At 34.5% G+C, this 13,978-nt stretch overlaps 3 protein-coding genes across 4 annotated transcripts; 2 read left to right on the plus strand and 1 right to left on the minus strand.

Annotated features, from left to right (window-relative positions):
- The first annotated feature begins 849 nt into the window (after positions 1-849).
- Positions 850-2,300, plus strand: LOC125476532. The gene is made up of 4 exons (XM_048582763.1): positions 850-985; positions 1,132-1,319; positions 1,425-1,587; positions 1,897-2,300. Exons 1-4 carry the CDS (start codon positions 908-910, stop codon positions 2,107-2,109), a joined length of 642 nt encoding a protein of 213 aa, XP_048438720.1. The 5' UTR covers positions 850-907; the 3' UTR covers positions 2,110-2,300.
- A 639-nt stretch (positions 2,301-2,939) lies between these two features.
- Positions 2,940-4,963, plus strand: LOC125476316 (calcyclin-binding protein). The gene is made up of 5 exons (XM_048582192.1): positions 2,940-3,166; positions 3,891-4,022; positions 4,147-4,386; positions 4,537-4,596; positions 4,694-4,963. Exons 1-5 carry the CDS (start codon positions 3,053-3,055, stop codon positions 4,775-4,777), a joined length of 630 nt encoding a protein of 209 aa, XP_048438149.1. The 5' UTR covers positions 2,940-3,052; the 3' UTR covers positions 4,778-4,963.
- A 580-nt stretch (positions 4,964-5,543) lies between these two features.
- Positions 5,544-9,622, minus strand: LOC125476315 (katanin p60 ATPase-containing subunit A-like 2). 2 transcript variants are annotated; one of them, XM_048582191.1, is made up of 11 exons: positions 9,466-9,622; positions 8,888-9,040; positions 8,728-8,786; positions 8,512-8,577; positions 8,273-8,380; positions 7,786-7,852; positions 7,384-7,468; positions 7,066-7,226; positions 6,720-6,821; positions 6,058-6,280; positions 5,544-5,952 (listed from the first exon to the last, which is right to left on the minus strand). In XM_048582191.1, exons 1-11 carry the CDS (start codon positions 9,502-9,504, stop codon positions 5,819-5,821), a joined length of 1,197 nt encoding a protein of 398 aa, XP_048438148.1. In that variant the 5' UTR covers positions 9,505-9,622; the 3' UTR covers positions 5,544-5,818. The 2 variants fall into 2 exon arrangements, with proteins under 2 accessions (XP_048438148.1, XP_048438147.1); XM_048582190.1 differs by having other exon boundaries at positions 8,888-9,067; positions 9,466-9,618.
- Between the last annotated feature and the right edge of the window lie 4,356 nt (positions 9,623-13,978).

Raw genomic sequence — 13,978 nt, forward strand, 5'->3', positions numbered from 1 at the left:
GCATGCTCAAGTAGATTCTATATCGGAGGTAGGATATCATGTATTTGTCTGTGTTCTTGAATTGATGTAGTATGTGTTTGGATAGAAAGATGGAAGTTTGACAATAAACTTATTCTTTAGAAAAATCTATTTAAACAGATGTTTGGTTCATTATAAGAATCTCAATTGTTAACAAAATCGTTGATTTATCTTACATATATAAATGATTGAACAAGCATCAATTTAAGTGATTTTTTACAAAGATAATCTTTAAATAATGCTTAAGAAAATAAACAATTTGATTATAACAATTATAGTTGAAATATGTCAACCACAACTAAATGGACAAAGGATTTCACCACGGAGTGAACACAACTGCCACAGTTTTTTATGCTTAAGTAAACAATTTAGGTATAATTACAAGAATTAAGATTCTTTGCAAATCTCTATGATGGAGGCCAAGAACCATAGGTCTGGGCCGTTGAAGAGAAATATCCAGACTCTTAGTTTGTGTGAAGTGGATTAGTGAAATAGAGTCAAAAGCCATAAAATTTAAAAGAGTAGTTCAGATTTTCTGATTCCTAGACTCCGATTCCTAAAATCAATTCCAATTACGAAAGAGTTAAGGGGAGTGCTATTCACACACCCCCTTTTGCTTCCAACACACCTTTGTTAATTTTTATTCATTGATCTTCTTCAATTCTTTTGATCCAACGATTGAAAATTGAGAGAGGTGTATAAGGGGTAAAAGTTTGTGTGTGGATAGCACCATCCAAGAGTTAATTGGATGTCACACTCTTTGCACCCAATCGCATTTGACCAAGTATTCCAAGCTGCCACCCTATATATTCCCCAAAGTTCAAAATTCCATCGACCTTCAGAAACAGAACCACAATTCTTTGCGCCTTCTCTCCCTCTGCAAATCGCGATGGCGCTTTCCGCTGCGTTCCGGGAACGACTCGAACACATGGAGCATACCCGCAACCAGCGCCTCTCTCTTCTTCAGGTCACATCACAAACCCTAACTTTCTTAAATCATGTTTGGTTGCTGAGAAAAAAAATTAAAATTTTTAATTTCGTCAAATTTTCCACGCTTTCTCAGCTGCCAAACAGATGGCCGCGGAGTCTCACTTATTCTTGCTTTGGTTGCAGGCGGAGAAAGAAGCGCAAGAGAACAAGTCTCAGGTGTTGGAGATGAAGCTCGCAAGCATGAGGGCCACGGAGCAGAGGTGCTTAGCGCTCGATCAAAAGATCGCATCGCAAAGCTTCAAAATATGGGCGCTCAGGTCCGAGATCGATCACCTCGACGAGAAATATCGATCCGATTCACATCAATTGAGGTATTTTCTTATTAATTTCTCAATTGATTAAATTTTTGGTTGCTTGATTAATTAATTAGGTTAATATTGGGATTGGAATTGAAATTGAAATGGGGATAATTTTAGGGTTTTGAAGAGTGAGGTGGAGGAGCTTGAGGAGTTGGAGAAGGAGAAGAAGAGATTTTATGAGTTGAAGGGATTTGAAATGAAGGAGTTCAAGCAAAATGTGGAGTTGTTTGCTTTGGAATGTCAAATGCAAGTTCAAAATTTGAAGAAAGGCATCAATGAGGTAAAAGATTATAGCTCTAGATGCAAAGGAAGTACTTGAATACCAAGAAAACTCGAGTGGTACAACACTTATTCTCTCACGTGACCAACGAAAATTTTCACTTATAACTTCTCATTTTTAATGATAAAACACTTAATTCTCACACGACTTACGATAGTTTCATTTTTAAGTTCATATCTTTAGTAGTAGAGCAGTCATTTCCAGGCGCAATGACGAGATTTTCCTTCTTATAAACTTTGGCAATGTGATTTCATCAGTTTGATCATGAAGAGTTTTAATTTAAGCTGAGATGTTTGATCTTTGTTTCAGATTCAATCGAACTTTGTCAAATTCCAAGGGAGTGAGAGATGCACAAGTAATGGTGAGATAGCTGCAGCTGAGAAGAGAAAGTGTGAGCTTTTATCTATGAAGGAGGAGCTGGACAGAAAGTTGGCTTCTAACTACCAAACAAAAGCTCAATTGCAAAAGCAGTTTCAGGATTTTATCACTAAACACAAACAAGACACAAATTACCAATTATGATATGCTTGTATTGCCTCTATTGTGATTGTGAGTTCATCATGTATATTTTAAGTTCTGATAATTTGCAAATTATAATGCAATTTGCAAAAGAAGAAAGAGAGTTTTTTTTCATTCTCTTTTCAAAGTTGGAAGAGGTCTAATTCAAATCACTTTGTCCTCGATTAATCAGGATAGAATGGAAAAAATTTAGTTTATGGTCTTATTACGATTTTCCCAACTTTCAATTTCGGTTTGTCAAGCTTTAGTCATTTTTAGGTTTTTAATTGCATCACGACAGTCTTAATTTATATCAAGATTCATTTATAATCAGATTATCGGATATGATTCATATTTGGATTATTGAATTTACTTGTCATTCCATATTCGACAAACATTAGATGGTCCGAATAGCATTATACAAAAAAAAAAAATTAACGAAAAGCTCTCGGTACTATTCACTTTAACGAAAAACCATATTTTTACACTAAAAAGTCAATCCTGGTACTATTCACTTTAACCTTTATTTTGTCTTTATCGTTAAAACTCAAAGTTTTCAAGCTATTTTCATTAGTTTTTCTAAAAATACAATTTGGGATACTCATAACTAAATTAAAAGTTGAGATGACAAATTTATTTGACATTGCTGAATTCTCTCATAGAAAAATAGGGATTTTTGGCCCATGGGCTTCACAGAATCACTGTTGGGTCATTTTGTTCCCAAGCAGCTCATTACCAAAGCCCAAATTACAAGCCCTAAGAATCATCCACGTGTAAAACCCTCACGACATTAGCAAATCAAACGCCGAGTCCAGAACCTTCTTGGAACAATAAATGTCCCGATCTGCCCCTCCCAACTCCCTCCCCAAGCTTCTAGCATTTTCTGCGACACCCAAAACATAAGAACCCTTACAAAATTTTACAGCCCATTACTCTGGATAAGGAACTAGCAAACCAAAGCAAGAAAATGGCGGAGGAAGTGGCGCTGGATGTGGAGGAGCTCCGCCACCTTCAGAGCATCGCGAAACGACCCCGTGTGATCGACGTCATTTCCTCTGAGATTCGCACTTTAGAGAAGAAGGTCCCCATTTTTTTTTGTATCTCCACTCTTTTATTTAGTAATCAGCATTTGCTTTTTAATATATTTTTTTATATGTCTCTAACTTGGGTAACTAAATTTTTGCCACAATATGATTGCTTTGGTAATGTCCCCAATTATTTGTGTGAAATTTGGTTTTTATTACATGACCCACAAAAAGAAATTATGAAAAAGTTGTAATTTATTTTAGAATTTAGTATGAAGTGAATGCTTAAGAGAAAATTTTTTAATTTGTCGGGAACATGAACCGGTGCATCGTTTAATAATACAATTGATTTGAAACTTTGAAAGAAAAAAAATAATTAATTTACAGCCAATTATATCAGGACATTTGGTGTACTGAACAGTGTTTTAGCACAATTTCTCAAAATTTGAGCTCAGTATAATTTATGCCTATGGATTCTTTTCATCTGTGCTGTTGAAGTTTGATTTGGCATGTGGTCGCGCCATGTACCCATGTTCGAATCCCCCATAGACTAGTTTAGAATGTCAAATTTTTTATTTCAAAACAACTTCATTATTTTGTCTTAGCTTTGGCGTTTTGAAATGTTGTAATGCTTGAAATAGTATAAAATTTTTATGGTATCTTGTAAGGGATGAGCCCATGTTAGGATCGTATGAACCCGCCATTTCTAGGCCAGATGTGGAATCGTGCTACGTTTGGTTATGGGATCATGGTAGTTAATGTAATTTTTGATCGTTGCAGTTGTCACAAGAGGCTGTTCCTTCACCTGCATTGCAAATCCCAACTCCAGCTTCAACTGCTACTGCCACCCCAGCTCTGCATTACACTACGCTTTCGTCGTTCAGCTGGGACCAGGATAATGATAAAGTGAAGGTGGGAACGTATTCCCTGTGTGTTTTTGCGTTAGGTTTAGACTGGTCATGTGTTTTCCAATTGCTAATTTTAGGTTTCTTCTGTGTTTCTCGTGTCGGTTTGATCACCTTTCCATTTCTTGCAGATATACATTTCTCTGGAAGGAGTTGATCAGGAGAAGATAGAGGCTGACTTCAAGCCTATGTCGTTGGACATCAAATTCCATGATGTGAAAGGAAAGAATTACAGGTTCGTTTTGCCTAAGCTGAACAAGGAGATTAATCCAGAGAAGTGTAAGGTGCTGGTTAAGCCTACAAGGGTTGTTATCAATTTGGCTAAAACTTCAAAGGATTACTGGTTGGACTTGAAATTTAAGGAGGATAAGGTACATTTCATCGTATCTTTTGTACTCTCCTGTTTTATGCTTTGGCGAACGGCGGAAATGGGAACTCATAGTATCATTTGGACTTCCCCGTTTTATGCTTTGGCAAATGATGAAATGGGAACTAAATGTTTTAACGTTTTGGTCTTGCAGTTGAAGCCGAGCCTGGATAAAGAGAAAGATCCCATGGCCGGAATCATGGACTTGATGAAGGTGAGGTTACGAAACATGTACATTGTCAATACATGAAAAGTTAATACTGTATTTCTGCTCTGCTTTTGTTAATTATTGTATGCAACTGAACTTGTAGAACATGTACGAAGAAGGGGATCCGGAGATGAAGCAAACAATTGCCAAAGCGTGGACCGATGCAAGGCTTGGAAAAACCGGCTGATCTACCGAAGGGGTTTCAACTAATATGGAGCTGAGTCATTGTTTTTTAGTAGTTTTCTGTTGTTTATATGATCTTAATGCTCAGTGAGTTCTTTCGCGGTAGAATGGTTTGCTGTGTTGTTACGAAACTCTGTTGCACGTAGCTTTTCCAGAGTTATATATAAAAGATTGAAAGGATTTCATTTTATCAGAGCAGCTTGTGATGGCAACTCGCCGAGTAGCCCTAGTCTGATGTGTGTTTGTGGGATTGGAAGGGTGAATATTGCATTCTGGAATTTAGGGTTTAATTTTTGGTACGGTTCGACTGTGACTGATTGTGACATTAGGGTTTTGGTGTTTTTGAGGTATATGATATGTGGATGGTTTAGCATGTTGGAGTTAGGGGTGTTGAGCTTTTGCATGATGGCTAATAAACTTTATTGTTTGACAGAAAAAAGAAAAAAAAGGAAAAAAAAAAAATCCTCTCTACCAAACATGTAAGAAGAAGAAATGAACTTTGCTCAAATGAAACTCAAATCCAATGTTTTAGAAGGCGAAGCCTAGGCGTTTCAAATAATAAATTTCTTCACGAGGTGAGAAAACCTAACAACAAAAAAATGCCTCAGTCGCCCAGGGAGTTTAAGGCTACTCCGCCTGGGTAGAAGCGTTTTTCTCACCGCCTGGCCACCCAAAGGCCGCCCGGGCGCTGCCCAAGGCTGTTTTTTAAAACATAGCTAAAATATACCAACTGGAAAACATGAACGGAGTAAGGCAAAAGAACTTGTAACTTTGGTGCACTGTGGGAGCACAAACTTGAATTTGAAAGATTAAAGCCAATCCCGACTAATCTGTTCTTACATCAACTCGGAATCACAAAAATCAGAATCGTAGAAATACAAAACAAATAACCTAATTCAACTGAAAGAAGCAAACTTTTTATTCGGTTTTACACTGAATCACCCTTCTCAGAACCCTATAAATGTGGAATAGGCAATGATAATCTAGTCATCTCCAAAACCACGAAAAGTACATCTAACCATACAAGACGATGGATTGGGTGCCGTCATTGGAGTATTTGACTACCGTAATCTGCATTGAACTTCTCGTAACGATGAGCTTGGAGATGAGCAGACGGCCTTGTGTTCTTCAAAGCCGTCTCAATATCTTCGGGTTTGATCGGTCCAACCTTAGGCAGTTCTGCAACCACAAACATCAGAATTGCAGGGCTTGAGTTTATGTTAAACTTAGATACATCTAATTTTTGTTAAATATTGAAAGCAACTATTTTTTAGAGTCACATACCATCCTCAGGAACCGTCTCCTCTTTGTCTTCAAGGAATGTCATTACGCGTCTCAAGGGCTGCATGGCAGCCTCCTTGCAAACCAATCGAATATCCGAACCTGAGTATCCTTCTGTCCTATCTACCAACAAATCATAAGGAAGTTTCTCCTCATCAGGCTGTGCTGGCAGGAGCTCCTCAAACATGGCTCTTCTTGCTTCTGGTTCAGGCAGAGGCACAAGAATCTAAATTTTCATGGTTAATGGGAAACTCGAATAAAATAGCTGGCTGCAGAATATGCTTGATCATGCAAAAAAAACTGCCCCGTATTTTGATACCTAGCTAGAAGAGAATGCAGACAAGGGAAAATTGATGTGATACCGTAGTTGAACCTTCCCGTGTTCTATACCATAATCAACCCCAAGATGATCCTACATCTATTTCGACATCTGTAATATCCTGGCATGTAGTAACTAGCATTCAACTAACTCGTGCGCTGTTAATGATTGTGAAACTATGATTTTATTCAGACCTAGGAGATTGTAACCAAGTGTATAACATGATATGCCAATAATTACAACATCCATGGTTTCCATGCAGTTGACTTGGAATCCATGCCTAAAAGCATTCAATTACAGTTAGTTACAATTGACGGATATAATTGGGTTAGTTTCAAAAGGATACTCGCTTCTCAAGACGCCGGAGCATGGCTGCATCCAGTTCCCAGGGAAGATTTGTTGCAGCCAAAACAAAAACAAGTTCACTTGTCTTCGTCAAACCATCCATCTGCAATCTAGTACAAGCTAATCAATTTTTGAACACACACAGTTGACATGTACAAAATTGGAATATCCAACAGTGGGTCTGATGCTCGGAACCAAGACAATTAAAAGTTCTAAGCACAGTGTTAACATAGTTTTCAAATGTTATAAACTGATACGAAGCAGAAAACATGATTCTGTTATCTACACAGTAACATATGATGGAAGAGAACACAAAGAAAGCAGCAATCTTTAAAAACAAACATCACCTGTACGAGTAGCTCTGTCTTCAGACGCCTACTTGCTTCATGCTCACTTCGTCCTTCACCACGTTGACTAATAATTGCGTCAATTTCATCAATAAATATAGTTGATGGTGCATGGTGCCTAGCAAGCTCAAATAACACCTTCACTAACTTCTCTGAGTCGCCTGAAAAATCATCAAAATTCAAGGAAATATTAAACGGATAGGAAGCTCAAATAATAAGGTGGCAAATTTGGACCCTACTAAATTCTTCCCCATCCATTTTATGACAAATAAGCCACAAAGAAGCATGACCTTCAGAAAATTGTTCAACCTAACATACCACGCCATTTACTGACAACGGACGATGCTGAAATGTTGAAAAATGTGGTCTTGCACTCTGTTGCAACAGCCTTGGCAAGCATTGTCTGCAACATCAGACGTTAAATTAATTTTTGTCCAAAGTATCATTGTAAAAGATTAACTGGGGTTGTGCATCAAATGGACTCTGGAAATTCATCTTCATTACAGAGGAAGTTTTTCGAAAGAACTCATTAACAAATTAATTTTACAAACCCATCTCCCAATCCCCCACCCCCACCATAAGCACTTCATCAAGGAAAGGTACAAACGCATTAAGGATAACAACTTTTCTTGGGTAAGCAAATAGAGGAGCAAATATTGTATAACGAAAGCACGGAAAAAGAAACATAAACAATCAATAGGCTTGGAAAGAATTACAAACCTTTCCCGTCCCTGGAGGGCCAAAAAGGAGAATACCTTTCCACGGTGTTAAAAGTCCAGTAAAGTACCTACGGAAAATAGAAAGATCAGTTTGACATTGGAATGATTTTGCATCATGCCATCATTCATTCTGGTTGTTTTAAAATTTTATTCCAAATTTCCAGACAAATAGCTGCAAGAAACTGTATCAAAATATTCTAGCATATATTGATTAATTTAGCTTAACATGAAGAAAAACATTTGGTACTCCATGAATTTAAAGAATTTAGCATGAACACGATTAAATTAAGTTAATATTGGTTTCAATCTCACAGAAAAAAGGAATGTAAACTGAGACCATGGTTCACTAGTAGACAACTAGCAATGCAACAATCTTATTCTTTTAAACTTTACGAACAAAAAATAAAGGAGTAACATAAAAATACAAGAACAAACATGTGTAACTGTGTATAAAATAAGTACATGAGGTGCTCATTAACCAGACGTACTTGGGATATTTAATTGGCATGACCACAGCTTCTTTGAGCAAACGCTTGGCATTCTCTAATCCCTTGATGCTTTCCCACTTAACATCTGGACTACCCCGAACTATATCCCTGCACAAGACATGATAAATTAATGACAAAACTTTCAGGGTGCAACTGTAATCATCCTTTGCCACCGGAAAAAATATATGCAACAACAGTAACTTGTATTCCATCATGTGAAGTCATTCGTGTAAAATCACCTGCATAAACTCTCTCCTAAAGAACGCATTTCTGTCGATTCAAAAGCAGGTAAAAGGGACTTCTGCCTGTGGAGTCCACAAAAAAATGTCAGTAGGTTCTTAAAGGAACATTCTTCAATGAAATTTAATACGACAAACGTAAAAATGTCATAACATTACTTAACTAATGATAGTTAATACAAGACATCCAATAAGAAAAGTTGTGAGAAATCATACGGTATCTCATCATGCTGATCAGATAAGACTCCATTTGAGGGAGTCGCGGAGCTCCTACCCTGAAAAACAGACAAAATCGAAGAACAAATGAATCCAACTGTACAAAGTCCATGCAATGAATCAAATCCAATACACCACGTGATAAGATGAAATCCACTACCTGGTTTTGAAATTGCTCATAGATGGCCAAGTCAGCTGTTCTCTTCACATGACCATTCCCATTCGGAGTCACGCCGGAACTACTCCCATTACTCACAGCTCCATCAGTGGATTGCCCGTTTTGCTGCGGCTCCGGCGCTCTCTTTCTACCAAACTTGGCATCATAAAACAATTTAAAATCCTAAAAATACAAATAATTTTAGCTGAGATAAGTCTACGAATTCTTGATTCAATCCTACCCATCAGATCAAGATTCGCAACTACACAATCTCAACAACCAAAATTTAATCCAAATCTACTCAACTCTAAGTATATAATTAATCCCAAAACAAAAAATTATATTAGAATAAATTTGAGATCAGTGAGCTCATATTTGTGAGCAGAGAAAACAGATGCAAGCAGAACAAACAAAAATAGAAATTGGGTTTCTTCAGTTTCTAGTTCCAACCCAGAAAAAGCTAACAGCCACTCTACTCATAGTTTCCTTCAAGTCTCACACTTTTAAAGTCAATTATCCAATCAACCAATATTTTCCCGGGAAACAAACAGAAAATGGTAAGAGAATTGGTGAGTGGGTACCTGAAAGGACCAGCGAGTGGGAGCAGGCTCGTCGGACATTGCTCAAACAAATCTGGAGCGGAGAAAAATGAGAAGAGAAGAGAAAAAGGAGAGACTTGTGGAGATCTCTCTATCTCTCTCAGCGTCTCTCTGTCACTCTGGTGAATTATTATACAGCTAAAAAAAATTTAAAAAAAAAACCATGTAGAACAAAACGCACGTGTGATTTCTGAATTTTCATTATTATTAAATTGAGAAAAGTTCGCCATTTATTTTTTTTTTTTTTCGGTGAAATGATTTTGGGGAGGTTTGGTTTGGGGTTTTAAGTGTGTCAGTCTCACTCTCGTTTTAAACAAAAAAGCTAAATGGTCTTATAAACTCTAACTTTGGACATTGTAAAAGTAAAATCAATGGATAAAAACAGAAACGATAGTTGAATTTGAGTTGGTCAACTCTACACGATATAAAACATAAGTAATCTAAAATTACATTAGTAGTTGTAAACTTTAAAAAATATAAAATAATATGAGAAAATTAAAATGCCTTACACTTTTTTTATAGTTTTAGGGTTAAACATTTATTTCTTTTAAAGATTTAATTAAGGTGTTTTAACCAATTATTACCTCAATAATTTTCTATTTATTCAATTTCTATGTCATTAATTTAAATGCATTTATGTAGAGGCGTAAGATCATCTTCAAAGAAAATGTCAAATATTATTTTATTATTTAAATAGAGTTTTAAATGATTGTAATTATTAAAAAAATGTTGAAACAAAATTTTTTTATTGGTTGAAATGTTAGTAGAATAAGGGACCCACTATTAAAATGAATTAAAAATAAATTTGACATCAAATCACCAAGCCTTCAAATCCAATCAACAAATAACATTTCGGTTTGAGAGACTTTTGATGTCAAATATGTACAGCAGCATTCCACCTTGGATTTTGATATCTCATTTGGAGATGAGCATCTCCAAAGGATATGTCAATTTTTAAACATCAAAATGATAGTTGATAGCTTAGAGCATTTCCAAATGAGATGTCAAATTTTAAATATCAAAATGATAGTTGATAGCTTATGTGGCAATTTGACATTTTATACAATATTTTGCTCCACCTGATATGTTAAATAATAATGTCATTTAATAAACTTTTTATCTTTTTGTGGAGTCCAATGATTAACCAATCAAATATTTCAAAAACATAACAACATTTATTATATATTATATTAATCTATTAAAATATCATTTAATAAATTTGACATCTCAAATTTGACAGCCAAAGGCTTTGCCTTCAAATGACTCAGCGTCACCTAAGAAACTGAAGGCTCGGTTGGAGAAAGTTTGTTGCCATTTTTTACTGTTGTATGCCTACGTGGCAATTTTGACATCTTCTTTGGAGATGCTCTAAGGTAACTTAGCAACTAACTGCTTATAATATAGGAATTTAATTTCATCAATACGCATTAAATGACTTTTTTAAATAAATAAGATAGAAAAATTAATTCAACTAATTCCTCATTATGAGTATTTAAAAAAAAATGTCTCTATGCAAAAAGTCATAATACATACTTTTCTTAAGAAAACTTCATTAACTATTAAAATTTTACGTATATATACATAAAAACTATACTTAAACTTATGGTACATTTAAGAACAAAAGTACCAATTTTTGGTATGTTTAGATTCTAAATGTACTAAGAAATCAAAAGTACCGAAAATTCAAATGTGCCATTGTCAGGTAACTTTTTTGGTATGTTTAGATTTTAAATGTACTGAAAAATCAAAAATATAGAAAATCCAAATGTACCATAAAAACCAAATGTGACATTGTCAGGTAATCCTTTTGATACGTTTAGATTCCAAATGTATAAAAAATTCAAATGCAACATAAAACTGAATGTGCCCATGTTATAAGTAACTAGACGTAGCAATACCTATATTCTGTTTTGGGGTCTTTTCTTTTAAACAATCACCTGGCAATTTTTTTTTTATAAATACTGTACTCAATTCACAAAAAAAAAAAAATATATATATATATATATATATATAATAAACAATAAAATAAAATCTGGCAGCACCACAATAAGAGATGAATAATAAATGCACAGATATAGGATAATAGGAAAAGAAAAGAAAAAACAAAATAAAATGCCCAATGAAGAAGTTGTGAATCTTTCTCCATACACTACTCGTTTTTATTTATTTTGTCCTTTTTAATCCAATCATTAATATGTCATTTAGTACTACGGTCTAGTATTATTTCTTTTCATTTGTAAGTGAGATGTCTTATGTTCGATTCTCGCTAAAGGCGAATTTGAACCACATTATTGATAGCTTAGTGTGAGGCTCTCAGCCCACCCCCTATTCTTTAGTGTAGATAATATCGTTTATTAAAAATAAAAATATAAAAATCAATCATCAATATTTTTTTAAGTATAGACTATATATCAATCTACATCACCATACGAGTTTGCTTTCTCAACCCTTAAATTTTAATTTGGGGCAGATTACCCCCTGAACTTTTATAATTAATCAATTTCTTCCATAAATTTTAATTTTAGCTGATCACCCCTAAACTTTTATAATTGACCAGTTTCTTCAATGAACTTTGATATCCCCCTGAACCCTAATATTCAAACAAAAGTGTATGGAGTGAACTAGTGGATGAGAAGAGAAAGGAAAAAAAAATATGTTGTCCACATTAGAGATCAAATTACATTTTTGCAATTATAAACAAAATTTCAAGGAAGAATTTGACCAATTATAAAATTTATGGAGAAAATTGATCAATTATAAAAGTTCAAAAATATAATTTTCCAAAATTAAAGTTCATGGCAAAAATTGACAGCTCCTTACAAGTTCAGAAAAGAAGAAATTGACAAACGAACTCATTAACTAACTTATGATTACACAAAATTAAAGGATTTGAAGTAACAAGATAACTCAAGTGATGGATAAGACCTTCTTCTCCAACTCACTACATCTCAAACCCAAACCCCTTCATTGATGAATTAGTGTAAATTATCCAATCGTTTTAACGAGAAGATAAGTAACACCAACTTTTTCTTCTTCTTTTGGGTAGAAAAAGAGTGGCAGAAAATCGCGAGGTAAAAATAGTGATGGCCTCGTCCAATAAACAATGATGGACTAGAGTGGAGTTCGTAATACGTTATGGTCTTGGGTTCAAACCTAATGACCCGTTTCACTTTTATCATACTGTTTACTAGCCCAACCCAGACTGGACTCAGTCCAATTGGTTACCTTTTTTTTTCATAAGGAATTGGTATTCCTTTTCGAAAAATTCTGTTTACACCTAATATTAGGCTCTAGACATCCAGTTTTTTTGGACACCCATTTTCAAGAGAAATTATCAAATATAGCAAAAAATTACTTTTTAATTTCAAAAATATCAATTTTTATAAAAATTTTCAAATATATCCAAAATTTCACTTAAATAGACATAAAAACTCTTAATTTACACGAATAACCAGTTGTTGACTAAAAGACTTGTGCTATATGATCAAGTGTTGCTCTCCCTAATATTTTTCTCCTTTTTTATTTATTTTATTTTTCAAATGAAGAATAAAATTCTCTCTCAATTTTAATTTTAGAAAACAAAATTTTAATTCTTAAATAAGATGAAGTTTAGAAAAATGTCTTATATAAGATTAAAAATTGATTTTAGTCCCTATACTCTATTTAATGCCAGCATATTAAATGTCTCTCTTTTTTTTTATAATTTTATGGTGTTCATAAATTAAATTTTATGAAAATATTATAAATTTTAATTCTCATTATGGTAAGTATCTTATATAAGAAAATATTTTCGTAAAGATTCGAACACATGTTTTTGCATATTTTCTTATGTGCCACTAATTCATTACAATATATTTAGATACGAACATTTCGGTATACTAGGTTTGTGAAATCCCGTTCCCGGATTTCACTGTTATAATCTACGTATTGTTATTATTGAAATTTTATGTTATTTTTCGAGAATTTATATTAATTTATTTGAATTTAGATTTTAATTAAACTAATTACGAAGTTTGAAGTTTGGAAATTAATTAATTTAAAATCTGTAGACCTTTCGAGGTCACAATTAATGTTTTCAAATAAATCTCGAAACCACGAGCGCATAGGCGAAAGCTACTTGTGAGTTCGGATTATAAAGGTATAATTACGGACATTTGAAGCTGTTTTTCTAAACTTTAGATTTTAAGTTATTTAAACTCTCACCTTGTGGGAAAGAAGGTGAATCAGATTAGTGATTGTGGACCAATTAGACAAATGGCAGGAGGTCAATTAGGCATGTGTATTTGTGGACCAATCAAAAAATAAGGTGAGGAAGGCAGCAACCAATCAGAGAGGAGGGGGAGAAAGTAAAAATTCCGACTCTCCTTTAGAGGAACTCTGTGGAACTCTCTCTGTTTTCTACTTCCAGATGATCTCATCAACTCCAAGGGGGAAGAAGGAAAAAGGATTCTCAAAACTGAAATCCCCATAATTATAAAATATTGAGGGGGAAGTC

This window comes from the organism of the source record quoted next, unplaced genomic scaffold, assembly GCF_019419815.1.
Source record: "Pyrus x bretschneideri cultivar Hongxiangsu unplaced genomic scaffold, Pyrus_bretschneideri_v1 Contig19, whole genome shotgun sequence".
NCBI lineage: Eukaryota > Viridiplantae > Streptophyta > Magnoliopsida > Rosales > Rosaceae > Pyrus > Pyrus x bretschneideri.